This window comes from Aethalodelphis obliquidens, unplaced genomic scaffold (genome assembly GCF_003676395.1).
Source record: "Aethalodelphis obliquidens isolate GAN/ISIS:26980383/991018 unplaced genomic scaffold, ASM367639v1 scaffold146, whole genome shotgun sequence".
NCBI classification, from domain to species: Eukaryota; Metazoa; Chordata; class Mammalia; order Artiodactyla; family Delphinidae; genus Aethalodelphis; species Aethalodelphis obliquidens.
The window spans coordinates 9,504-35,036 of NW_020838090.1; the positions used below are offsets into that span (position 1 = coordinate 9,504).

The following is a 25,533-nucleotide window of genomic DNA, read 5'->3' on the forward strand; positions in this document are numbered from 1 at the left end:
TCTTAAAAATAAAGTATCTCCATGAACATTTTTAAAGAGCAACAGATTAAGAAAAAAAGATTTGCAATTATCTCTAAGAGATAAAAGGCTAATCAACATATAAAGAACTCCTACAAATTAGGAAGCTAAAAACAAATCATCAAACATAAAAACAGCAAAGGGTAGAAAGGATGAACTATGAATACCAGTAAACATATGAAAAATGTGCAACTGCAAGGAAATCAGGCAGACATAAATCAAATGATTAAAAAAGATGTTCTCGGGCTTCCCTGATGGTGCAGTGGTTGAGAGTCCGCCTGCCGATGCAGGGGACGCGGGTTCGTGCCCCGGTCCAGGAGGATCCCACATGCTGCGGAGCGGCTGGGCCCGTGAGCCGGCTGGCCGTCCAGAAAGTTCTAGAAAGAGAAAGAAGGTCCGCGCAGAGACGCCACACTGCCTCAGAACGCAGGCCGCCTCACTTGCTGTGAAGACCTCCCAACCCCCACTGCCGGGGGCTGGGCTGCTAAGGGGCTGGAGGGAGGCGGCTGCAAAGGGGAAGATTCCAGCGTGGCTTTTTTTATAGTGTGAGGAAGTGCGCAAAACAAACTGCACTATTGTATCAATAACTCTTTTAAAGCCTGTGAATGCATCGGCCCTCCTTTACTACAGTCACCACATCGCGCAACTATCACACCATCTACTTCCAGAATTTTTTTATCACCCCAAAAGTAGACCTGGTCCTGCGTGTAGGCAGCCCTCTTTGAATTGATAGGACGAGGGCAGATATAAAAGAATTAAATTATTTCGAATAATGTGCAACATATGAATAACAATTGTTCAAAATCCATGGAGTTGGAGGGCGCGCGTAGGGAGCGGCACGCCTGCGGCCAGCTGAGGAGGCTCCGCGCCATTTGCTCCTCAGACGCGGAGGGAGCGGCGCGCGGAGGGAGCGGCGCGCGGAGGGAGCGGCGCGCGTGCGGCTAGCTGAGGAGGCTTCGCGCCGTTTGCTCCTCACACGTGGGCGAGATCTCAGCTATGGCTGAACAGGAGGCGAGCGGAACGATGGCGGAAGAAGCCAAGATTGACGAGGACATCTTGCAGGTGCTGCGAGACATGGCCAATCGCCTGCGCCTCCACGCCATCAGGACCCTCTGCGCCTCAGGCTTTCGGTACGGCGCCCTGGTCGAAGCTCCGGTCGTTGCGCGGCCGGCCCTGCGGCGACGGCCGGGGAGAGAGTTGAACGGAGCCGTCGGGGGCGGGGTGCGCTTCGTTATTTAGTGGCCCCATTTCAGGCCCTCAGGGCTTGGCAGCCACCCGCACACTCGTGGCCGCCGCTGGCCACGTACTCAGGTACCGCGCCTCGCTGGCCCGCGGCCGGCCGACGGTGGCGGCCCAGGGCCTCCGGCCTCTCCTGCTCGCGGAGAGAAGCCGGGACGCGGGCCGGCGGGCGGAGCGCCTGCGTCCGCCCGGCTAGAGTGGGAGCGGGAGCGGCCCGGCGTTTTCCGTGTGAGTGGTTGTCCTCGACGCCAGGGTCCCGACCCAGGACGTGGAGTTAAGGAAATAAAGCCTAGAAGAAAGTAATAGGCGAGCAGGAATCGGAGCGAAAGGGGACTGTTGGTTCTGCTGGTGCTTTGTCGAGGATGTTTGCGTCAGTATTCGTGAGAGATGTCAGCCGTCCGTTTTCCCCGAAGGTATTTGTCTGCCTTTAGTGTGGAGGCAGTTCTGGCCCCAGAGTGAGTTTCAGTGTGTTCCCTTCAGTTTTTGGGGAAAGTTGGAGGAGGATTGAGGATTCACCAGTGAGGCCATCAGGTTCAAAGTGTTTTTTTTGTCACGGAGCTTTTCGACTACTGATTCAATCTCCTTATTGTAGGTTTATTCAGATTTTCTATTTCTAAAAATTTCTTCTAGGTTAACTGATTTATTGGCGTACAATTGTTCACAGTCCTTTATAGTCCTTTTTATGTCTGTAGAATCGGTGGTTATATCCTTACTTTCATTCCTGAAATGTAATTAGTAATTTCAAATCGGATTTAGTAAATTCAGTAATTTTCTGTTTTTTCCTTACTTTAGCTAAAGGCTTTTGTTTTTGTTTTTGTTTTGGCTGCGTTGGGTCTTCGTTGCCGCGCGTGCGGGCTTGGGGGGGGGCGGCTATTCTTCGTTGTGGTGCGCAGGGCTCTCGTTGTGGAGCACGGGCTCTAGGCGCACGGGCCTCAGTACTTGTGGCTCGCGGGCTCTAGAGTGCAGGCTCAGTAGTTGTGGCGCATGGGCTTAGCTGCTCCGCGGCATGTGGGATCTTCCCAGACCAGGGCTCGAACCCTGGTGGGTTAAGGCGGATTCTTAACCACTGCGCCACCAGGGAAGCCCAAGGCTTATTAATTTTGTTGATCTTTTCAAAGAACCAGCTTTTGTTTTGGTTCATTTTCTACATTGCTTTCCTAGTCTTTTATTTCTGCAATAATATTTATTACGTTTTTCATTCTGGTAGCTTCGGGTTTAGTTCTACTTTTCCTAGTTACTAAGTTGTGAAGTTAGGTTTTCTTCTTTGAGATCGTTCTTTTTTTTAAGTTTTATTTACTTATTCATTTATTTATTTTGACCGCGCTGTGCAGATTGCGGGATCTTAGGTCCCCGACCAAGGATCGAACCTGTGTCCACTGCAGTGAAAACGCCGAGTGCGAACCACTGGACCACCAGGGAATTCCCAGAGATCGTTCTTTTTTAATGCAAACATTTACAGCTATAAACTTATCTCTTGTCACTGCTTTTGCCACATCCCATAAATTTTGGTGTCTTATGTTTTCTTCTTCATTTGTCTCAATACTTTCCAACTCTCTTGAAGTTTCTTTGACCCATTGTTCGTTTAAGTGCGTTGTGGGGGAAGGTTGTTTTCTTTTTTAATCGAAGTATAGTCGACTCTTACATTAGTGTCGCGTGTACAGTATAGTGATTTAATGCTTTTATGTATTATACCCCATTTAAAGTTATTATAAGAGTGTGTTGTTTAATTCCCACAAATGTGTGAATTTTACCATTTTCTTTCTATTATTGACTTCTAACTTCACCCTGTCCTGGTAAGATAAAATAGTTTGTGTGATATCTTTTTTAAGTTTTGTTCTCCAGCCTGTGCTATAACTTTAAAAAGGCAATGTCAATGAGTTTAAGACCTGCATGGTTTTGGATTTTTTTTTTTTTTACATTTTCATTTTGCCCCCTTCACCTTCAAAATTAGTAACAGTTTGCATTTTCTCAAGAGATCCGTAACAGCTTTTAAATTCAAATTATCCACTTGGGATACTTGCAAAGGCAAGAGGTTTAACTCTCCATTTTCTGTATTGTGAAACTTGAAAGGGGAGATTATTAATACACATGAGCTGGGCTTAAAATGTTACTCTTCTGACTTTTGGGGCGTGGCAGGGCTCTAGGGAGTTGGTTTTGTCCTCTGCCCTGCCACCTCCTCCCCTTATTAATTAATGGCAGACTGTCTGGACTCCCATGCAGGCTGCTTTCTAAGAGCAGCAGTTTCTTCATTCTATAAGGGCCTCAAGTTACACCACAACGAGAAACTTCTCGGTCTGACCATTCACTTCCTAAAAGAAATTCATTTTAGGAAGTAGAATGCGTTTTCTTTGTTGGATTTTTTTAAAATTTTCTTTCCCAGTTTTATTGAGATGTAATTGAGCACACAGCACTATCTAAGGTATACAGGATAATGATTTGACTTACATATATTGTAAAATGATAAATACAGTAAGTTTATTTATTACCCATCATCTCATAGATACCAAAAAATGGAAAAATGTTTTTTCCCTGTAATGAGAATTCTTAGGATCTACTGTTAACAACTTTCAAATATATCATACAACAGTGTTAATTATAGTCATTTTGTTATATATTACATCCCAAGTATTTATTTATTTATTTTTAAAATTTATTTACTTATTTGTGGAGTTTTGTGGGTTTGTCTGTTTTTTTGGCTGTGTTGGGTCTTCGTTGCTGCACGCTGGCTTTCTCTAGTTGTGGTGAGCAGGGGCCTTATTGCAGTGTGCAGGCTTCTCATTGTTGTGGCTTCTCTTGTTGCAGAGCACAGGCTCTAGAGCACAGGCTCAGTAGTTGTGGCTCATGGGCTTAGTTGCTCTGCGGCATGTGGAATCTTCCTGGACCAGGGCTCGAATCCGTGTCCCCTGCATTGGCAGGCGGATTCTTAACCACTGCGCCACCAGGGAAGCCCTGTATTTAATTATTTTATATCTGGAAGTTTGTAACTTTCGACACCTTCATCCAGTTCCTCCTCCCCTCAACCCCCACCTTTGGTAACCACAAATCTGGTGATCTCTTTTTCTATGAGTTTGGGTTTGGGGTTTTTTTTAGATTCCACAGTGTAATAATACAGTATTTCTTTTTCTGTGAGTTACTTCATCTAGCATAATGTTCTCAAGGCCCATCCATGTTGTCATAAATGGCAGAATTTCCTTTTTGTGCCTGAATTATGTTCCATTATATATCTGTACCACATCTCCTTTGTCCATTCATCTGTCAGACACTTCAGTTGTTTCCATAGCTTGGCTATTGTAAATAGTGCTGCTGTGAACGTAGGGGTGCAGATATCTCTTCCACATAGTGTTTTCATTTTCTTCAGATATACTCCCAGTAGTGGAATTGCTGGATCATATGGTGGTTTGTTTGTTGTTGTTTTCTTTTAAGATCCTCCATATTGTTTTCCATAGTGGCTCCTCTAATTTACATTCCCACCAACAGTGCACAAGGGTTCTCTTTTCTCCACATCTTTGCCAGATTTGTTAACTCATCTTTTTGATGACAGTCGTTCTGATAGGTGTGAGGGGATATCTCATTGTGGTTTTGACTTGCAATTTCCCTGATCATCAGTGACGTTGAGCACCTTTTCATGTGCCTGTTGTATGTGTTCTTTGGGAAAATGCCTATTCAGATCCTTTGACCATTTTTAAGAGGACTTTTTGTTGTTTTGTTATGGAATTGTGTGACTTCTTTATATATTTTCCATATAAACACATTATCAGATATGTGATTTGCAAATACCTTCTCCTATTCAGTAGGTTGCTTTTACATTTTTTTGATGGTTTCCTTTGCCATGAAGAGTTTTGTTCAGTCCCATTTGGTTTTTGTTTGTTGTTTTTGTTGCTTTTGCTTTTGCTTTTAGTGTCTGATTCAAAGAATCCTCGTGAAGACTCAGGTCAAGTAGTGTAGTGCCTATGTTTTTCTTCTAGGAGTTTTATGGTTTTTGGTCTTACCTTTAAGTTTTAATCCATTTCAAGTTAATTTCTGTGAGTGGTATAAGATAGGTGTCCAGTTTCATTTTTTTACATGTGAATATCCAATTTTTCCTGTATCAGTTGTTGAAGAGACTGTTTTTTCTGCATTGAGTATTCTTGGCTCCCTCATCAAAAATTAGTTGACCACATACGTGTGGGTTTATTTCTGCTTTGTGAAATTTCTGATTAATGATATCACAGATGAATTCATACAAGTGAAATGACACTCAAATGCTTACAGAGTCACCAGGCGAACTTCCCCAAGTATGCCGGTGCTCCACTGATAGAAGGGGGCTGGTCTGTGTGGTCTTGCTCCCTACAGGGAGAGGAGTTGTGAGGTTCCAGGGCCTCAAAGCATCCTTAAAAGCTGTGAACTTGGTGGGCAGTGGCCCAGCATCCCTTTCCCTTGGCTGGATTCTTTCAGGCTGGGAGAAATGACTGCTGCTTCCAGTTTGAGGAGACCATGTGCTGAAAGCCCTCCTCATGCACTGTATGTGTCCCTGGTGAGTCACTTGCCTGTGAGAAACGACCTGTGCCATGTCTTTCAGCCACCCCATATTGTGCAGCAGTGCATCTGAGATCATGTCCGTGCTGTTGTTCTACATCATGAGGTATAAACTCACGGACCCGGAGAACCCGAACAATGACAGATTCGTCCTCTCCAAGGTAAGCTGGCATAAGAACCCATGCTCAGACACTTGGTTCCTGAACTCATTTTAAAAGCCACCATGTGGCAACAAGACCTGAAATGGCCTCTGTTTATCCTTTTGGTGCTTCTCTCTTTGCCTCATGGCTTCATCTGTTCAGGCTGGTATAATAAAACACCAGAGACTGGGTGGCTTATGAACAATAGAAATTTATTTCTCACAGTTCTGGAGGTTAGAAGTCTAAGATCAAGGCGCCAGCATGGTCATGCTCTGGTGAGGGCCCTGTTCCTGGTGGCAGACTTCTCACTGTATCCTCGTGTAATGTAAGGAGAAATGGTCTCTTTTATAAGGGCATTAACCCCACTCTTCAGGGTTCTGCCCTCATGACCTAATCACTAACCAAAGACTGCTACCTCCTAATACTATCACCTTGGGCATTAGGTTTTCAACATAATGGATTCTGGGGAGGGGGCACAAACATTCAGACCATGGCACCTCATAAAGATCTAAAAGGTGTTCTAGTGAGGGCTGCGTGGTGGGAAGGAAGACTTGTGGCAGCTGGCAGTCCTTCTTTTCCTTTGATGGTTGCCTCACTTTACCCCACTAAAGCCCCCCTTGTCAGGGTCGTGCTGCTCCGATCCTCTGCCACCTGGGTAGAGGAGGGCCACATGAGTGAATCCAACTTGTTGAACTCGAGGAACGTTGAGCTTGATTTGGAGGGATGTCCCACCTGTCCATCAGCTTTCTCTTCCATTTCTCTGCATATCTGACCTAATACCAATAAGGAGTTTCTCATTAGGCTATAGTACGAGATACCTCATGACATTGGGGGACAGGAAAGAAAAGAAATATTAAAAGCAAGGTCGATCTAGAAGAACAAGCAGCTCTTTTGATGCTGTCTGAAAGTTTGCTGTGTTCTGAGCAAAGCATTTAAAGCTCAACTGGTCGAACGACATGTGCAAATAGAAACCCCAGATCTGGGCAGCGGGAAGTAAAGACAGAGGCAGAGTATAGGCAGAATACCTGGAGCCGTAGTTGTGATCCTTGTCTTGGTGTCTAAAACATAATCTCAAATGAGGTTTGGCAAAGGATAAATAAAACGTGTGTGTAGAGGAAGAGAGATGAAGCAAACGAAGTCCATTAGTAATAGTCAACGAATTTAGGTAAAGAGTATATGGAACTTCATTGTACTATTTGTACAACTTTTCTGTAAGCTTGAATTTCCTTCATCATAAAAACTGAATAACTATAGGTGTACAAACAAAGTATGGGTGTTTAGAGCTTTACTTTAAAAAAAGGGAAAGATGTGGGAATTCCCTGGTGGCCTCTCACTGCTGTGGCCTCTCCCGTTGCGGAGCACAGGCTCTGGACGCACAGGCTTACCATCCATGGCTCACGGGCCCAGCCGCTCCGCGGCATGTGGGATCTTTCCGGACCGGGGCACAAACCCACGTCCCCTGCATCGGCAGGCGGACTCCCAACCACTCTGCCACCAGGGAAGCCCATAAATTTAGTTTTTTTAAAAAAGAAAACACTCAGGAGCATAGTCCATCTTGGCTCTGGTTGGGAATGGAGTAAATGGATTTGCTAGAGGCCGAGAAGCCAGGGTCTCCATAATCTGTGCTCCCGGGGCAGGAGTGTCTATGTAGACAGCTGCATGAGGAGGCCGCTGGCTAAGGCCTGGCCATGGCACTGACTGAGGTGCTCATCATCTCTCCGTCCACCACCCAGGCCTTAGTTTTTTTTTTTTTTTTTTGCGGTATGCGGGCCTCTCACTGTTGCGGCCTCTCCCGCCGCGGAGCACAGGCTCCGGACGCGCAGGCCCAGCGGCCATGGCCCACGGGCCCAGCCGCTCCGCGGCATGCGGGATCCTCCCAAACCGGGGCACGAACCCACATCCCCTGCATTGGCAGGCGGACTCTCAACCACTGCGCCACCAGGGAAGCCCAGGCCTTAGTTTTTGTTTTATCAGCTCTTTTGTTTTCTTTAGCCAAGGAGGCCTGGGAAGGAACCAAAAAGCCTTCTTGTAAATTTGTTCTTGAAGCATACTTTGTGTCAGAACAAAGATGAGAAGTACCACCAGGAAGAGAAAGCTTTCTTTCCTGGGTGCCTTCAGCAGCTTGTGTGCATCTTTATTATTGGCCCCCAGTTGTGAGTGTCCCCCCCACAGCGAAATGATTCTTGGGAAAGGAAAGGGAACCCATGTTGGCATGCTTCCACCATACCAGACATCATGTTGATGCCCCATCAATCTTCTCAATTAATCCTACAGCCTCTTGCTTCCTGAACGGGGCTTTCCTCACCATCATACCCAGAGAGCAAAGCCTTATGGAAGTGGGCTTACTTGTCCCCCGCGTTAAAGCTGGGGGGAAGTGGAGTTGGTCTGAGTGTAGAGCGCAGGCTCGCTCCAAGGGCACATAAGGCACCTGGGAGCCAGAGCTTGTTACAGGAGTAAAATAGGAGCTGTAAGGAGAAAGACTAAGCTAGCGACGTTGTCAAGAGAGACTTCAGTGGGACAGTTCTTGGGGCTAGAGATGCAAAACAGGAATCTGTGAGGGCACAAAGCACGTAGAGAAAGTTAAGGAAGGTCAGGAGCCCCAGGAAGAGCAGAACAGTAGGGTGGAGCAAAACAGGAGAGGAATCTGAGACGAACAAGTACCATCCACTCATCATGGTAGTGAGAACACAAACCAGTCTCTGAATGGAGTTGCCATCTGAATGGAGGAAGGGGGCAGACAAGAAACAAATCCAGAAATAGCATGTCAGATGGGGCTGAGTATCCCAGATCCAAGGGGAGTGGAGGGCAGGTACTAGGTGAAAGAGATGGTCCAGGAAAGCCTTGGTGTGGACATTTGAGCAGAGACTTGGAGGGTGTGAGGGAGTAAGCTGTGCCCTTATTTAGGCACAAGCACTGAGCACTCAGCAGAGAGGGAGCCACACCTGCTAAAGCCCTGAGGCAGGCATGTGCGTGGCGTGTTCAAAGGACAGCCAGGAGGCCAGGCACCCGGAGCAGTGGGAGGTGATGGGGGTCTGGAGTGAACAGGCCACTGCAAGAACTTGAGCCCTACTTGACGTTAGATGACGAGACCTTGGACAGTTCTCCGCCGCAATTGAGGGGCGGACTTCGGTTTTATCGTGCTCCGCCTGGTGGCTGTGTTGAGAACGACTGTGGAGGGAAGCAGGGAGGCCACTGCTCTGACAGAGGCAAGAGATGTTTGTGGCCAGGCCAAGATGGTGGCAGCGGAAGTGTTGAATAAGTTTGATATCTCTTCAGAAGCTTGGGAGTGAGTGAGGCCTTAGTGCAGCAGACCTTTGGCATTGGCACCACCTTGTGGCCCTCATAGGGCCACATTCTCTCCATGGGACAGTGATAGCCTGTGCGTACAAGCAGGTCAGTGGGGATAAATGGAGCGGTGGTAGAAAGTGATTTATTTCTAGCATAACCTCCTACATCACCACTTCTCAAATCTCAGTTGACTTGAGTTTTACAAACCAGGGAAATTGAAATCTTCTTCAGTGTTTCTAGTTTCTATTTAAGAGTCCATATTCTCCAAAAACATTGAATATCTGGTCTGTATACAACTAGATAAAAGGTCTTGTGGAAATGGCAAGACTCGTGCTTATATTTTTTTTCTGCTTTGCTCTTGGGCTCTGTTTAGGCTGCTGTGTGCAGAAGCTTCCCACTTCTATGTTGTCAGAGCTCCAGTTGCCCTCACCAGCTGGATTACGTGTGACTCTGTTGTCTTTGTGACGTTGATCTGACACTTTGGGGTGCATGAGGGTGTGTAGATTCATTTGGTCCCTTCTCTTACAGAGACTGTCGTTTGTTAATGTGGCAACTGGATGGCTGGGGCAAGGACTGGGGATCGCGTGTGGGATGGCATATACTGGCAGGTACTTTGACAAGGCCAGGTAAGGCGCTTACCCAGAAACCACTTAACTGTTCCCACCCCCCGACCCCCTCCCCCAGCACTTTGGCTTTATTTATCGCTTATTAGTTTGGGAAGACAGTGATTGTGTTAAAAGTTCAGGTTGCCAAGTACTCAAGGAGTAAAACGAAATCATATTTCATGATGCTGTTCTAGCATCTCCGTTTGGGTCCTAAGTGCTGCCTGCAGTATAGAAATCAGTTCATTAGGGACTTCCCTGGTGGTCCAGTGGGTAAGACGCCGCACTCCCAATGCAGGGAGCCCGGGTTCGATCCCTGTTCAGAGAACTAGATCCCACATGCATGCCGCAAGTAAGAATCCCGCATGCTGCAACTATGAGCCCACATGCCACAACTGTAGGATCCCACATGCTGCAACTAAGACCCAGCACAGCCAAAATAAATAAATAAATATTTTTAAAAAGAAAGAAAACAGTTTATTAGGATTCAAGTCTAAGTTTTTTTAAACGTTTATTTCTTGCTTGTGTTTGCTTAGCTAGCTGTGCTGGGTCTTAGTTGCGGCATGCGAGATCTTTAGTTGCGGCATGCAAGGTCTTAGCTGCAGCACTGTGGGATCTAGTTCCCTGACCAGGGATCGAACCCGAGCCCCCTGCATTGGGAGCATGGAGTCTTAGCCATTGGAGCACCAGGGAAGTCCTAGGATTCAAGTTTTTACTAAGAGATACATCTTCCTGTTTCCCATATCTCAGTGAGGTTCACTATAGAGTGAACAGATGGTGTATTTGCCTTTCCATTGGGGACACCTACATGTTAATCAAAGGTCTCTTTTTCTGGAATGGTCCACCTTCCTGAAGACAGGCAGATCCATGCCTTTCTTGCAGGGGTGTGTGCCCAGGTGCTGCTGATGTAGGAGCAGCAAGATGGAGGATCCTGGGGGGCTCAGGGTTGGCCATGATGGTGTGCATGTTCTACTCCCATGGTTCACCCAGCGTGCCTGAGTCTGCAGCCCCTCAGTCCCAGGTTCCAGCCCAGGTGGCCCCTCTGGAGGCACTTTGTTGTGCTTCCTCCACAGTTGACCTTTTGCGTCTCTCACTGTTGCCTCTGTTAGTCCCTATCCTGTGGTTAATCACTATTTTTATACTTCATTTATAGCATTTTTGGGGGGTCTGGGTTGTGTTTTAGTGGTTTAAACATTTCATGTTTCTGCTGCGGAGGAGTTTAATATTTATAACAGAACAAACGCTCCTGAGGTCGGATGTTTTGATTGTTATTATTTTATATAAATTTGTAAGATCAGAAATAGAAGGTAGCAGTGCTTAACATGGAGCTTATCAAGAAACCATATATGTAAACGTTTGGGCATTTAAGGGAGCTGCCTTCTCCCCATCTTCTCTTATTCGTTGGGCCCAGAGGAGTGGCAGAAGAATGTAGAAATTACTTTTACAGCTAGAATGAGAAGACTAGCCGAAGGTGCAGCCCGTGTTGTGAGGCCCAAGCTTTTAAAGCTGCATTTCCTCAGCTGTGGAATTTGGGCAGCATTGACAAGGAAAATTGTCTTAGGTCTGAAGCAGCTGCTTCAGTCTCCTCCTTTGTTTCTCTCCATGAAATATATTTGCTTGAGCCGCCCAGAGGAGCCCCAGGCAGGGTCCTAACGTCTCTTGGCTTGCCCCAGCTACCGGGTGTTCTGCCTCATTGGAGATGGCGAGTCCTCGGAAGGCTCCGTCTGGGAGGCCATGGCCTTTGCTTCCCACTACAGTCTGGACAATCTCGTGGCCATCTTTGACGTGAATCACCTGTGCCACAGCGGCACCCAGCCCTTCGAGCACTGTGTAGACCTCTTTCAGAAGCGCTGTGAAGCCTTTGGGTAACTGTCCTGTTTTGTGGCACCTTCTTTCTGCCCCATCCCCCCTTCGCCTTCTAACCTGGCCCACTTCTCGGTTGACAGATGGAGTACTTTCGTGGTGGATGGCCGCGATGTGGAGGCACTGTGCCATGTGTTCCAGCAGGCGGCTCAAGTGAAGAGCAAGCCCACTGCTGTAGTTGCCAAGACCTTCAGGGGCCACGGCATGCCACGTAAGGAAGTGTTGCTTTCCTGCTTGTGGTTATCAAAAACCTGCCTAGCGTATGAGGTGGAGAGAGGCTTAGTCTAGCTGGGCAGACAGCTGACTTCATGCACGGTGATAATGCCTGTGACGTGCGCCCAGCGCTTTTGCTCTTTTTCCTGCTTGTAGATAGCAGATCTGGTCAGGGCAAGGGGGAGGAAGCCCAGACCCCCAGCAAGCAAGCGCGAGGGAGTGGCTGAGAGGATAGTCCGTCAGTTAGACGACCAGCAGGGAGCCATCTCCACGGGAGTGCAGAGCCAGAGCGGGGCTGAGCGTGAGCAAATACGTAAACGTGAGTGTATGTGCCTGCGAGCACCCTAGCCTGTTCCCATGCTACCTGGGAGGACACACAGGCCACTAGTAAAGCAGCGCCTCTGGGAAAGGTAACCGTGGAACTGAGGGTCGGGGAAGGGAGGGGGTTTTGAAACTCTTCTTGCAGATTTCAAAGTGGACATCTGAAGTTGTTCATCTCAAGTATAAATAGTTGCAGTAGGTGTGATTCCTGGTGTGTTTTTAGTGTTGACATTTTAGAATAAAACTCTTCTATGACTCCTTCTCAAAATACAGTCTTATTCTGGTACCCCCGTTCAGTAAATGATGACTGGACCAGTTTGCTCCTGGAAGAAACCTGGGTATTGTCCTTGCCTCCACCTCTCCCTTATGTGCCCCCTACACACATACCCAGTCTGTCATCGATTCTGATTGATTCTGCTCCTGACATACGTCTCAAGTCTGTTTGCTCCTCTCCATCTCTCTTGCCCAGGCCCAGTCATCTCTCCCTAACTGCAGTCTCCCCAAGCCAGCCCCCACATGACTGCTGTGGTGACCCTTCTACAACATGGATCTGATCAGTCACCATCCCCCTTCCAAACCCGTCAGTGGTTTCCCATCTTGCTTTGGACAGAACTCAAACTCCTTATACCCATAAGATCCTCCATGGTCTGTTCTGCCTGTCCAGCCTCATCTCCCTCTCTCCCCTCCATTCACCAGCACATGGGCCAGTGGCCCCCTCAGGAGCCTCTCGGCCTTTGTCAAGGCTGTCTCCTGCGACTGTAGTACTATTTCAGGCCCCCTGTGCCAGGTTTTTACTCTGTGGCTGACATCTTCTCCATCTGGATGTCTTTCAGATGACCAAATAGGAGCTCATTAGATACTTAGGGAATGAATGTGTTTTATCCATTGGGTTGCAGATGTTGAGGATGCAGAAAATTGCCATGAAAGGTCAATGCCAAAAGAAAGAGTGGAAACAATTATCAAACTAATTGAGAGCCAGATACAGACCAAGAAGAAGCTTAACCCAAAACCCCCTGTTGAAGACTCACCTCAAATCAACATCACAGATATAGAAATGACCTCTCCACCTGCTTACAATGTCGGTGACATGGTAGGCAAACTGCTTTTTTCTCTGCTTTTCCTAAATACAGAGGACTCTGTTTACTCTGATCTCCAGGAATGAATAAATTGTTAGGTGATGTGATATTTAACTAAAGATTATAAGCAACAAATATGGATTTACCTTCTCCTTTACTGTTTCTGATATTTATTCTTTGATTTCAAACTCAACTCAGGTCTGAATTTTCTTACCAGTCAGTCGCTGCTTATTTGTGTCCATTGCTATGCAACTTTTGCTTGCTTCTGTGTCTTCTCAAAGGATGGGGGCCTGGCTGGATTGATCTGTTGGGCTTATTCCCTGGATTACACAAGGAAACACGTCAATTCATCAAAGACCAGTTCTTCAAAAAGGAAACAAATTAGGCACGAAACCCTGAACATAAAGCCTTTCTGCTTTTAGTTACCACTTTTGTATTCAAAGTATGCAGGGTCTTCACAACCTAAGGAAATAAGGTGGCGAGCCTGGGAGGAAGGAAATATTTATTTATTTGGGGACATTTTGAGTGTTACCTACGTTTTCTTAGCCTGGTAATATGGGTGTAAAATAAATGAATTGACTATTTGAGAAATTAGAAAACAAATTTAAAAGCAGAAGAATGCTATTAATAAGGGAAAAGTACATATAAACAGAGGCTACTTTGGTAATATGTGTTAACACTTTAGCTGTTCATACCCTTCAAACTAGCAGTGCAACTCACAGGAATTTATCCTACAGAAACACCTGTGCAAGTGTGCAGAATAGAATGAATGTCAATTGCAGCATTGATTATGATGAGGTGTTTATGTCTGTAAGGTAGGTGGGATTATGGAAGCTTTTCATTTTTTGGAAGCTTTTCATATTTTACTAATAGGAAAAATTAAGGAAACAGGCCAGTTCGTAAAAAGTTAGTGAATTAAAGAACAAGAAGTCACATTAATACACAAATCAAAGAGTTGGCTCTTTGAATTACTAATACAGTAGACAAACTATTATCTAGCCTACTTAAAGAGATGAAAATCATAAATGAATAAAATTAGTCGCTAGAGGAGACAACCACAGATGCAGAAAACAGAATTTTGAGAAAACTATGCTAATTGGTATGAAAACCTGTAAAAAAAAATGGACCTCTTTTAGGAATACATAAAATACCAAAATTGACTAAAAAGACACAAAACACTTAAGTAGATCAACAGCCATAGAAAAATTTGAGAAAACTGTCCAAGAGTTATATACCTCCGAAGTGCCAGGCTCACTAAGTTGCAAGAGTGACTTAATTTTAACCTTCAAGGAATAGGTGAATTCCTAGGCTATTTCAAACCTTCTTGAATATGGAAAAAGACATTTATGAAGCCAAAATGTTATAGTGCTATCCCAAAGGAAAAAAACAGGCCAACCTCACTTATGAATATTGATGTAAAAATTCTAAATAAAATGTTCGCCGGTCTCAACTCAGTACCTTAAAGAAGTATATGAATCAGTGAAGTTCAAATTAGTAATGCATATCATTCACCAGTATTAGGAGGGGGGAAATTATGATCATTAACAATAAAAGACTCAGTCCTGACAATGAAAAGGCAAGCCTTTTTGCAGGTGGTAGAGTTGTATGTCTGGAAAGCCCAAGAGAATCGACAGAAAATGGTTAGAAATAAGAGGAGTCCAGAAAGAGAGCTTGTAGCAAAACTAATATGCAAAGATTGATTCTTATATTAATAAAATGGAGAGGTTATCCCTTTTACAGTGGCAGTAAAAACTAAAATAACTAAAAATAAACTTAAGTATATAAGGTCTATGTTAAGATACTTATAAAACTATAGTCCTAAAAGAAGCTCTCATGCCTTGTATGCATGAGATGCTCACCAAGTATTTGTGAGTAGACCATTGCCAAAAGGATGCTACACAAACCTGTCATTTCCCTTACCTCTGGGGAGAGGAACTGGGAGAGTGGGAGGAAGATGGCCTTTTCACTCGATATTCTTTCATAACTTGACTTTTGTACTCATCTACATGAATTGCCTGTTTTAAAAAATATTTTTAAGAGTGTTTAGATGAATGAATAAGGACAAATAAATGAGGAGGCAAACCTTGTTTTTTAAATAACAGCTTTATTGAGATAATAAAGATATAATCTACCCATTTGAAATGTACAATTCAGTAGTTTCTAGCATGCTGACAGAGTTGTGCAACCATCACCACACTCAACCTTACAACATTTCCGTCATCCCGAAGAGAAACCCTGTACCCATTAGCAGTTACTCTCCATTCCCACCCAGCCCCTAGTAACTGCTAATCCACTTTCTGTGTCTGTGGATTTGCCTATTCCAGATATTTCATGTAAATGGGATCATATAATATGCGAAGTTTTGAGTCTGGCTTATTTCACTTAGCACTGTGTTCTCGAGGTTCATCCATGGGGTGGCAGTACTCCGTTTTATGGGTATATCATGTGTTTTATTTATCCATTCATCTGTTGCTGGACATTTGGGTTGTTTCTACCTTTTGGCTATTGTGAATAATGCTGCAATGAACATTTGTGTACAACCTTTCGTATAGATGTGTTTTTCTCTTGGGTATATACCTAGAAGTAGAATTGCTGGGTCGTAGTAATTCTGTTTAACTCTTTGAGGAAATGCCAAACCTTGTTTTTTTTAATAGAAAAACTCAATATTGTAAGGATGTCAGTTCTCCCCTAAATTAATCCATAGGTTGAGTCCAATCTCAAACAATATCCTAATGGAATTGTTTATTATTTGTATTATGTTTGTAAAGTTCTACATTTTAATATTTACAGTGAGTGTCATCAGTTTTATAGTTAAACACTCACAGAGGCATTTGCATTTTGGGAAATTTAAATTTTTAAATCAACTATAGGAATGGGACAGAAGAATAAATTTATTTGGGGGAAATTGATACCCAGTGAGCCAAGTATGGATTTAAGATTGGCTAGCAGTCCTTTTTTATTACCCTAAAGGAGATTATTGGTGAATCACAAATTTTCTTTCTTCATTAATGTAGATGACAATTTATAATTCTACCAATTCACCTTCCTTCTAAACCCATTCTAAGAAACTCTGCTGTTTAACTTCCAGATAGCTACTCGGAAAGCATGTGGTCTGGCCCTGGCTAAGCTGGGCCGTGCAAATGACAGAGTCGTTGTGCTGGACGGTGACAGCAAGAACTCCACCTTCTCTGACATATTCAAGAAGGAACACCCTGAGCACTTCGTTGAGTGTTCTTCTGAGCAAAGCATGGTATGTATGCTGGGAACAGCCATCTGGAGCCTTCTCATTGACAAACAGTGGCCCACCAGACATAGGAGGCCTGTGCTGGGTTACAGTTTTTCTTTCCACTTATAAAAGCAAAGGAAATGGAGGAAAAAAGTGTCGGGAGAAACAAGTACAGAGCAGCCCGGCAGAGTCTGAGGGGTGACTTCCAGGACTGCAGGGAGGGGCTCCAGCCATCTGCCCTCAGGCCTCCAGGCCTAAAGCATGCACAGCTCCCTGGTAGCTCTAGGTGACCCCACTCTTCCTGCCCTGCCCATCCCACAACCAGGCAATCCTACAGCATCCCAGAGGCCAATAGAGTGAAAGCTACAAGGGACTGTAGTTTTTCTCTCCACCTTGTTGCATGGGGCCTAATATATCCTAGATATTCAAATGTTGCCCTAATTGCAGCCTCAAGAATGTCAGTAGTGCTGTGGCCTTAGGTAGAGCTGTTCTGCTTATCTGTGCTTCAGTCTCTTCCCAGGATGACGTTAATGCAGGAGTCTCTTATGCATGCACATATCTGCACACACTCCCCTCAAGAGAGAGAAAGGAGTTTGTGCAAGTAAACGCCTTGACTTGTAAAGCTCTGTGCCAGTGCAGAGGCCAGCGCACATGTACCTTCACATCGTAGAGGCCAAAAACAGCACTGGCCAGAAATCTGTGGGCCAGCAGGCCTTACGTGACCACCAGAGATATTGTATTTGGAACAAGTAGTATTTACAAATATTTTAAATTAGTTGCCAGCTTTTTTTTTTTGCCTGTACCATGTGGCATGTGGGGTCTTAGTTCCCCGGCCAGGGATCAAACCCGCGCCCCCTGCGTTGGAAACACGGAGTCTTAACCACTGGACCGCCAGGGAAGTCCCAGCTGCCAGCTTTTAAAAGTCAGGAAATTTTATATGGAATCCAAATTTCTGGATTCTCTTGAAGATTGGGAAGATCTGGCAACATTGGAACGACATTCCTTCCTGCCTGCCACCAGTTAGCTGGAGCCAAGCAGGGGCCCCATTTAGATGGGGGTCCACAGCCAGCTCACCATGTCCCTGCATCCTGCTGGCCCGCTCATTTGTTCACGGTGCTTCCCTGGCCCTGTCAGTGTTGGAATTTAAGCCCCCCCTGTTCAGTAAAGTAGGTCATTGCAATTGTAAGAATATGTACATTTTTCTGTGGGTCTCATTAAGCTAAGCTGTTTCCATTTTGAATGGAAAAAAATACAATTCATAATTTTCTGAATTAAGCCGCCTATCAAAAAGCTTGCTTCCTAACTCATTGATTCTTTCAATCAGCAACTGAAAAAAATGAATAAAGAAGCAGCCAGCAAGTGGGTAGTATCCAGTGCTACCGGGTGAAACTGGTGACTACAGTGGTAGCATGACTAGGGCCAGTCAGGAGCAAGGTCTCAGAGGACGTGACATTTAAGCTGAGACTTAAGTGACAAGGAGTCAGTCATGCATAGATCTTGGGGGGACGGTATTCCCAGCAGAGGGCCCAGCTAGCTCTGTGGCATGCCCAAATCTGAGCTGTTTAGGGAGCAGAAAGAAAGGCCGGTGTGGAGAATAGCTTGTTGGGGGAAGTGGGGGAGGTGACAGGAGATAGCGACTTGGACCAGGACAGTAGCTGTGGGGTTGGAGAGAAGCAGACTCATCCAGAATCAGCTTTGACAGGAGAGTTGGCAGGATGCCATGGGGTAGGCGTCAGGGCAGGAACCAAGGCTGGCACTAGGGCATAGGCCAGAGCACTTGGGAACAGAGGAGTGTCGCTTCCTGAGATGGACAAGACTGGGGGAGGAATGGGTTTTGGGAACACAGCTCTCTTTGGGCCCTGGGGTGGGGGGGTCAGGGTACCTGTTAGAATGGGGATGGGGGTGCCAGGTAGGTTAGAGGATAGATCATTTATCTCCAAATGTGTTTGCTTTCCAAACTGCTGAATGTGTTTTTCTAAACTAGATATTTTTCTGCCTAGCTTTAAGTTAACATCTAAATTTTTCATCACAGATTTAAGTAGATGCAAAGGATATAATTTCCCATATATTGAAATTTGTGACACTTTAATACTCAAATCATCCAATTACATGAAGGCTCTCTTTGTCAGAAATTAAATCCGTTTTTCCTCTTGAATTCTTATTTCCGTTCTGCTTCCCCAAATATATTTATGCAGGAAAGCCTTTTATTGACAGCTCTTTTCTGCAATAAAAATATGCATATACGCTGATAGTTTTTAAAAATTTTCCTATGTCCATAGGCCTTGGAGCATTACAATTTTTTTTTTCTGGATTGAGCTACAGTTATAATTATTAGCTTGTGTAGCATTGGTTAAGTACACTTAAAGCTAGAATGAGGCGAGTTTCAGAACAAAATCTATTCGTATTTTAATGATGTAAGTGCAAAGAGATGTTGTTTACATAAATAAGGTGATGGGAAGGGAAAGAGTTTTGTTGTGGCAACATCATTCAATTCATTTGAATTCCTTCCCAGTTATAAGCCAAAAATCACACAGTGATCTTTCATGTACAGTTGTCGGTGCAAAATTATTTATAAAGGGTTGACAGTTGCATTAGGTTCTCTTTCAGTTTTGTTAAAAGAATTGGAAAACCCCTGACTTAAAAAAGAATTTGTTATCCAACCTTTTGAGTTCTGTAGTTTCTCAAGGCTGCTATGATTATTTCGAATTGTCCTTTCCGTTTTGATCCGGAGCTCTTACATCTCCAGGATGTTGCCCGACTGAAGGACCCGATGTGGGTGAGAGAGCGCCTTTTGGCAGTCAGTGACTGGGAGGCGATTATCAGGGAGACAGCGGGAAGTAGGCCCTGGGCCCTTTTGCTGGCAGACAGACGTGCGAGTCAAGGATCTTGATGTTGAGACCAGCCACGGCCATGTTGCCCTTGGACGGTCTTTGTTTACCCCCAAGATGTTCATCTTCTAGTTTGAAACCTGCCAGGGTATGTGAGCCTGGCGTTCCAGGGGAGGTGAAGAATAGAGAGAGAGGGGGGTGGTTAGCATCAAGCACATCAGAGTGACACAATGGGACCATATGCTGGTTCCCGGGGAGGGCACAGATGAGGAGGAGTGTGGCCCGAGCCCCAGGACTCAGTCTAGGTGCCCCGCCCAGCAGAACCAGCCTGGGCAGGAGAAGCAGCGTTCAGTGAGACGGGTGGTCTGTAGTGCTGGAGGCTCCCGAGAGGTCAGATATGATGCAGACAGGGTCAGGTGACCTCTGCATTTGGCAGCTTCTGGGTCCCTCACAGGGAATGGCAGCCTAGATGAAGGGAAACGGGCAGAAAGTGGGAAATGAGGAAGGGTGCGAAGTTTCCTGTGAAGGAGAACATAGACGAAGGGCAGCACCTGGAGCGGGAAGACAAGGTGAAAGTGAGGGGGGAAGATGGAAGATACTAGCACACACTTCAGTGATCAGAGAGGGAGAAACTGAGGAAACATGGGAGGGGAGGGAATAATTGCACGGTCAGAGGTGCCCTTGAGAAAGCAGGAGAAGGATGAGGTTCAGCAGGGTGGGCAAGTGGGGGCCTCAAGTAGGTACTGGTCTGTCCCGTCTCCTAATGACACGGTGGGGACGTGGGGATGGGATAGGAGAGCCTCCGTTGTTCCCCTCTCTGCCCCCGGAAGTGCCCAGGGGAAGCATGCGAAGGGGCAGGGAGGGGACAGAAGGTAGGGGAAGAGGATAGGAAGGAGACCCACGGGGACTGCAGGGCGGCCTTGAGTGTCCCGAGCTTCCACATCTTGGATTTGAAGGAGCAGGGTTAGCACTGCAGTTCCTCTCTTTTCTGGCAGCATTCAGGGGACACCGTGGATTTGCCAGGTTTGGGTTTTTCCCAGGTAGGTGCCTGGGGGAGGGGTGGCAAGGTGAGAGGGTGCAGAGTAGAGATTTCCCTGAGATCCCCACACTCTGTGCTGGGGAACGGAAGGGGCAGTGGGGTCCGGGAGCGTTCTGATTCACCTTCTTTGTGTTGCAGGTGAGCGTGGCACTGGGATGCGCCACCCGTGGTCGGATGGTTACTTTTCTTTGCACCTTCGCTGCCTTTTTGACCCGAGCATTTGATCAGATCCGGATGGGAGCCATCTCTCGAACCAGCATCAACCTTATTGGGTCCCACTGCGGGGTATCCATAGGTATGAGTCCTCAATGCCGTCATCTTAATCGCCTTCCTCCTTTACAGAGAAAGATTAGCCTGTAAGAGATTGAACTGCCGGCGTACTTAAGGTTCCGTAATGTTCGGTTATCATAACCTCCTTTTTGAAAAAAGCCGTGTCATGTTCTAGAAGTTCCAGACACTCTGGGTAACTTTTGAGCTGATCTCTTGGTATTACTGAAAAGTGCCCATTTTTTCTGTCACCAAGAAATAATTATCTGTCCTGAGTGCCTCTTCTTTGTCAAACCACATACTAGGTAGGGATTGGGTCACCCTGGCATCACCGAATTGTTTACTGCTCTCTGGTTGCCTTAGTCTAAGTGGGGACGAGCAGCATGGGCACAGCAAAGCAAGGAGCACAGCCTGCCAGGGCTCTGCTGGCCCGAGCAGCCTGCTTGGACAGAATGGGAAACCTCGAGGCACCCAACCCATGGGCATTAACCGTGGATGGGCTACATGGAAACTGTGGGAAACACGGGAGCCAGGAGGAGGACCGAGGTGTGTGTTAGCAGTGGATAGAAAATCGGGCGAATCTGTGAGAACCTGAAGAAAGATTTCAACATTGCTGACAGAAGGAGGAGTCTCAGACTGCAAGAACAGCAAAACCCCAGTCCCCAGGGGTTTCTTGCCTGGGAAACATCTGGGAGTCGTGTCCGTGGATGACAGAAATGGGGAGTCTAGAAAGATGGGGCACTTGCTGCCACATGCTGGAGGGAAGAGCTGGAAGTGCATGTTTGGGTGTCGTCTTGGGGACTTCCTGGGAGAGCAGGACTGGCTAAGAAGTCTCTGGATGGGCCAGATGCAGGGGAAGAGAGCAAGGAGAGAGGGGGTCTGGGCTCTCTGCCTGGGGCTGGGTGAGGAGTAAGTTTTCAACTCAGCTAAGTGGAGAAGTGGCTCTAGGTCCAGCCCAGAGGAGCTGGGGTTCTGAGGAGAGACAGCAGTCCCAGGCCAGGCAGTGTACACGGTGACAGTTCCCTTCCTAGCTGGAAGAGCTAGGCCACCCTAGTGTACATTGGGCTTTCTCTTTCCACAGAGTTTCTTTCCCCCACACACGAAGGCCCCCTGAGTTCCAGCAGCACCCCGAGGGCACCCCAAAGGTTATGTTCTGTAATGCTCAGCTACTTTGAAGGCCATGAGAAATGAATGAGACCATTTGAGTCTGAAAACTTTAGTCTCTTGATGGAGAAGGTAGAAGAGCAGAGAAGAAATGACAGAGTCTGAGGGGGCCATGCTAGGGAGAAGAGAACAGGGCCAGAGGCCTGGTGCTCAGGGAGGAGTGTTGGGTCACTTAGGGCAGCAGCACTGTGACTGTGTGCCAGGTGTTGGCGAGGCTTGGGGCCAAGAAGAGGCCTATGCCATGTTGCTAGCAATGTCAGTGAGGAGCCTCATGCGGAGTGTGGCAGTGGCGTGTGCTGCGATGGTGGCCACCATGCCAGCACACTTGCTTGACTGACAGAGAGTAGGCTCATCTTTTTGTTGGCTTATGGCTTTGCTTTCTCAGGTGAAGACAGCCCCTCCCAGATGGCCCTGGAGGATCTGGCCATGTTCCGAACGGTTCCGAACTGCACTATTTTCTATCCAAGCGATGCCATCTCAACGGAGCATGCTGTGTTGCTGGCGGCCAATACCAAGGTATTTTTAAGGGGACACTGGTGCAGACAGAAAATGTTTCTGGGCTCTGATGCTAGTTTGGTACTGATGGTTTGATTTTTTTTCCCATTTTTTTCTCAGCATAAAGAAGATAGATATTCGTTATAGGAAATTTGGTTGTAGGATTCCTTTTAAAAGTAGAACCATTGCCCCAAAAAAGGGTGATGAACCACGAAGAACATGAATACATTCGCATTGTAAAAAACAGTGCAGAAGAATTTCGAACCCCTGATGACCTGTATCGGGTGGGTCTTGGGTCAAGAAGGAGGAAGTGCTCTGGGGCTCTGAGACAGGGAGCCCTTGGCAGGGCCACGGAAGTGGGCTCCAGCGACAAGCCATCATGTGCTGGCCTTAGACACAGCCCGTGCAGCTGCCACCTCGTGATATCAGAAAACTGGACAGTTGCCAGTGGGAGGCCACTGTAGACAAACCCTGGGGTTCCCAGCCCTGTCCCACCCTCAGAAACAGCTGAGACGGGCACAAGTCTGGCTTCTGCCCTGCCTGCCCCTCCTGAAGTCTCACCCAAGGGCATCAGATGGACACAGCCTAACTCCTGTCCAGAACCCAGCTGCAGCAGAGGCTACGGGACAGAATCTTTATCTTTCTAACCACTCTAGCTAGCGGTCGCCAGACTCACCTCACCCTGCAGCCCTGCACACACCCATGCCCCTGCACGGGCAACCCTGGGCACAGTTGGGGTGGGTTGTGCAAGTTCCGTTCCAAGCATTTCCAACGTGTTAGAGACATGAGTTTCTTTGACTTTTTTCCTTTAAACCTAAGTGGCCTCACACATAGTTCTGGATTTTTCTACTTGCTATATCATAGACATTGTTTTATGTCCTTGCATGTACAGTGCAATCTTGTGTGCTGCAGGATCTTATTTGTGGGAAGTTCAAAAGAGACAAAGCTGTGGTGACGGAAATCAGAATAGAGATTGCTTCTTGGGTGGGGAGAGTGACGGGAGAGAGGCATGAGGGAACTTTCTGGGCAGGTGCAAATGCTATCCAGACTCAGGAGATGGTTACACGGTGTATAACTTATCAGAATTCAGGGCATGCTCCACTTAAGTCAATTGTACCTCATAAAAATACACCGAATAGAACTAGTTCATAACACGTAAATGAACAAAAGGAATCAGTGTTCCTAAATTCATATATTGGTTTATCATGTATGATTTAAATATGTATGTAAATTAACAAATACTCTAGACATTTGAGTATTCATTTACATTCCTGTTTATATGTTCAAGGTGATAAAAAACGTATTTACATCTTTTTGTTGGAGAAATAGTCATTTTAGATTCTGGTGTCTAAGGTACTTCTGAGGATGGAGCATTAGAAGCTGTTGGGACAAAAGTTGTTTCCCATGTGTTGTGTAGGCTTTCTATTCAAGGTGAGTCAGTGCTCCTGCCCCACGTTTATGTTCTGTGGAGACACAACACATCGATTTATATTTGAGAAAGCTTTCCTACATGGGTGAGCCAGCACAGTGTGGAGGGCTCGTCACAGGGCACCCAGCAGGGTCCTTCGTAGTAACCTGACCCCGTGACAGCTGGCCCTCACTCCAAAAGGCACATTTTGTTATTAGTACAAAGAATTGTTAGGTGCTCCCCCACTTCTTTTTGAGATTTATTAGTTGGAAATTTAGTTTGATTTTCTAAACTGTGGCTCTGGTGTTCATTTACACCGTAGGGGATGTGCTACATTCGGATCAGTCGGCCAGAAACTGCAGTTATTTACACCCCAGATGAAATCTTTGAGATTGGACGGGCCAAGGTAAGGCCTTAAGTTCTCCAGTGTCTTCCAGTATCAGTTCATGAGGAGAGCACTGTTGTTGAAGCCAGTGCTAGAGACATCCACAGTTGACGCTTCATTCTTTCTTTGCACTAGTTTAAAAAAAATTCGTGACCTTTGCCTGCTTTTCTTCAGGAAGGAACATTCTGCCAGTATCAGCCTGAACTGAACTTTTCTCCTTTCTGAAAGGAGTCTCTTTGTTGAGCCCTTAAAGATAAGCTGGTAACAACTTGTTGCTTTGCTGTACCTTATCACAGCCTCAAGCTAAACAAAATAATAGAACCCATTTCAGATGAATAGTATATCTGTTAGGTTCTGGTTTTGCAGGTCCAAGGCCAGGAATATAACAAACAAATATGAACCATCTTGCCTCTGGCCATTGTGTGACCCTGAGGTTGTTTTTTCACACGGATTGTGGCCTCGCCCCCAGGCCTGCTGATAAAGGCTGGCATTGCAAGGTGCCTCCTATCTCCTGTATCCTTGAGAAAGCCCTAGAAGCACAGATTGTTAGCAACCAGCCATGTTTTGTAGTTGAGGGCCAGAGAAGGTGTTCAGGAAGACCAGGATTCAAGCCCCCACGGCGACCTGGCGTCTGTGTGCCTGCCTGTCGGAGCTGTGCGTGCAGAAAACCAGCAGCGTCTGTGGAGAAAATAAGTGATTGCCCACCACCTAGAGAGCAGTGCTTACAGACATTTGGGCACATTTTCTTCCCGGCTTTTTCTATATACACGTATATATATGTGTATATCTTAGTTGAGATTATACTGCATAGGAAAGTTTTCTGTCCTGTCTTTATCTTATAAGCCTTTTAGAACATCATTAATACTCTCCTTAAGTATGTGAAAGACTGATAGCCACTCTTGAAGAGTAATAGGTGACTTCCAACTTGATTGCTAAGGGCTAGGCTGCTCCAGAATTCACAGCGGCTAGTGCTCAGAATGAGTGAATGAGCGCGGGATGGCTTCAGTGCCACAGTAGAGCAGGTGTACCCAGAGCAGTCAGTAATCCCCCATAGCTCCATTCTGCTGAATGGAAAAGCTGTACTATTCACTGCAATGTGAATTACACGTTCACACTATTGTTCCCTGACTCCCATGTTTAACTCAAAGCCATATGTTTGCCTCCAGGGGCGGTGGGGAGTGTGTCTTGGTGATAGTCATATGGTTTTCAAAGCTTTCTCATATCTCTCTTTTTTTTTCCCCCCCTGATGTTTGTCCTGTCCTGACAAAATGAAGTAACTTCCTGATGTGAGTTAATACGTGTATGATAATATGCATGCCATGGATAATTCAAGGGCTGGGTTTGCAAAGGGGGGCGTAGGTGTGTGTATGTATATGTGTATATGTATGTATCTATACGTGTGTGTGTGTGTGTGTGTGTGTGTGTGTGTGTGTGTGTGTGTGTGTG

The 25,533-nt window shown here is 46.1% G+C and overlaps 1 protein-coding gene across 2 annotated transcripts in view; it reads left to right on the forward strand.

Moving 5' to 3' along the window:
• Positions 1-1,014: 1,014 nt before the first annotated feature.
• Positions 1,015-25,533, forward strand: part of TKTL1 (transketolase like 1) — a 28,023-nt gene continuing 3,504 nt past the window's right edge. For both annotated transcript variants that reach the window (XR_003431313.1, XM_027099880.1), the window contains exons 1-10: positions 1,015-1,148; positions 5,816-5,933; positions 9,729-9,826; positions 11,476-11,667; positions 11,749-11,876; positions 13,096-13,289; positions 16,364-16,525; positions 20,507-20,663; positions 22,185-22,315; positions 24,025-24,108. Coding sequence is in view for 1 of the 2 variants with exons in the window: in XM_027099880.1 (XP_026955681.1) it covers positions 1,015-1,148; positions 5,816-5,933; positions 9,729-9,826; positions 11,476-11,667; positions 11,749-11,876; positions 13,096-13,289; positions 16,364-16,525; positions 20,507-20,663; positions 22,185-22,315; positions 24,025-24,108 (1,398 nt within the window). In the remaining variant the exon portion in view is untranslated. The remainder of the gene's footprint in view (positions 1,149-5,815; positions 5,934-9,728; positions 9,827-11,475; positions 11,668-11,748; positions 11,877-13,095; positions 13,290-16,363; positions 16,526-20,506; positions 20,664-22,184; positions 22,316-24,024; positions 24,109-25,533) is intronic.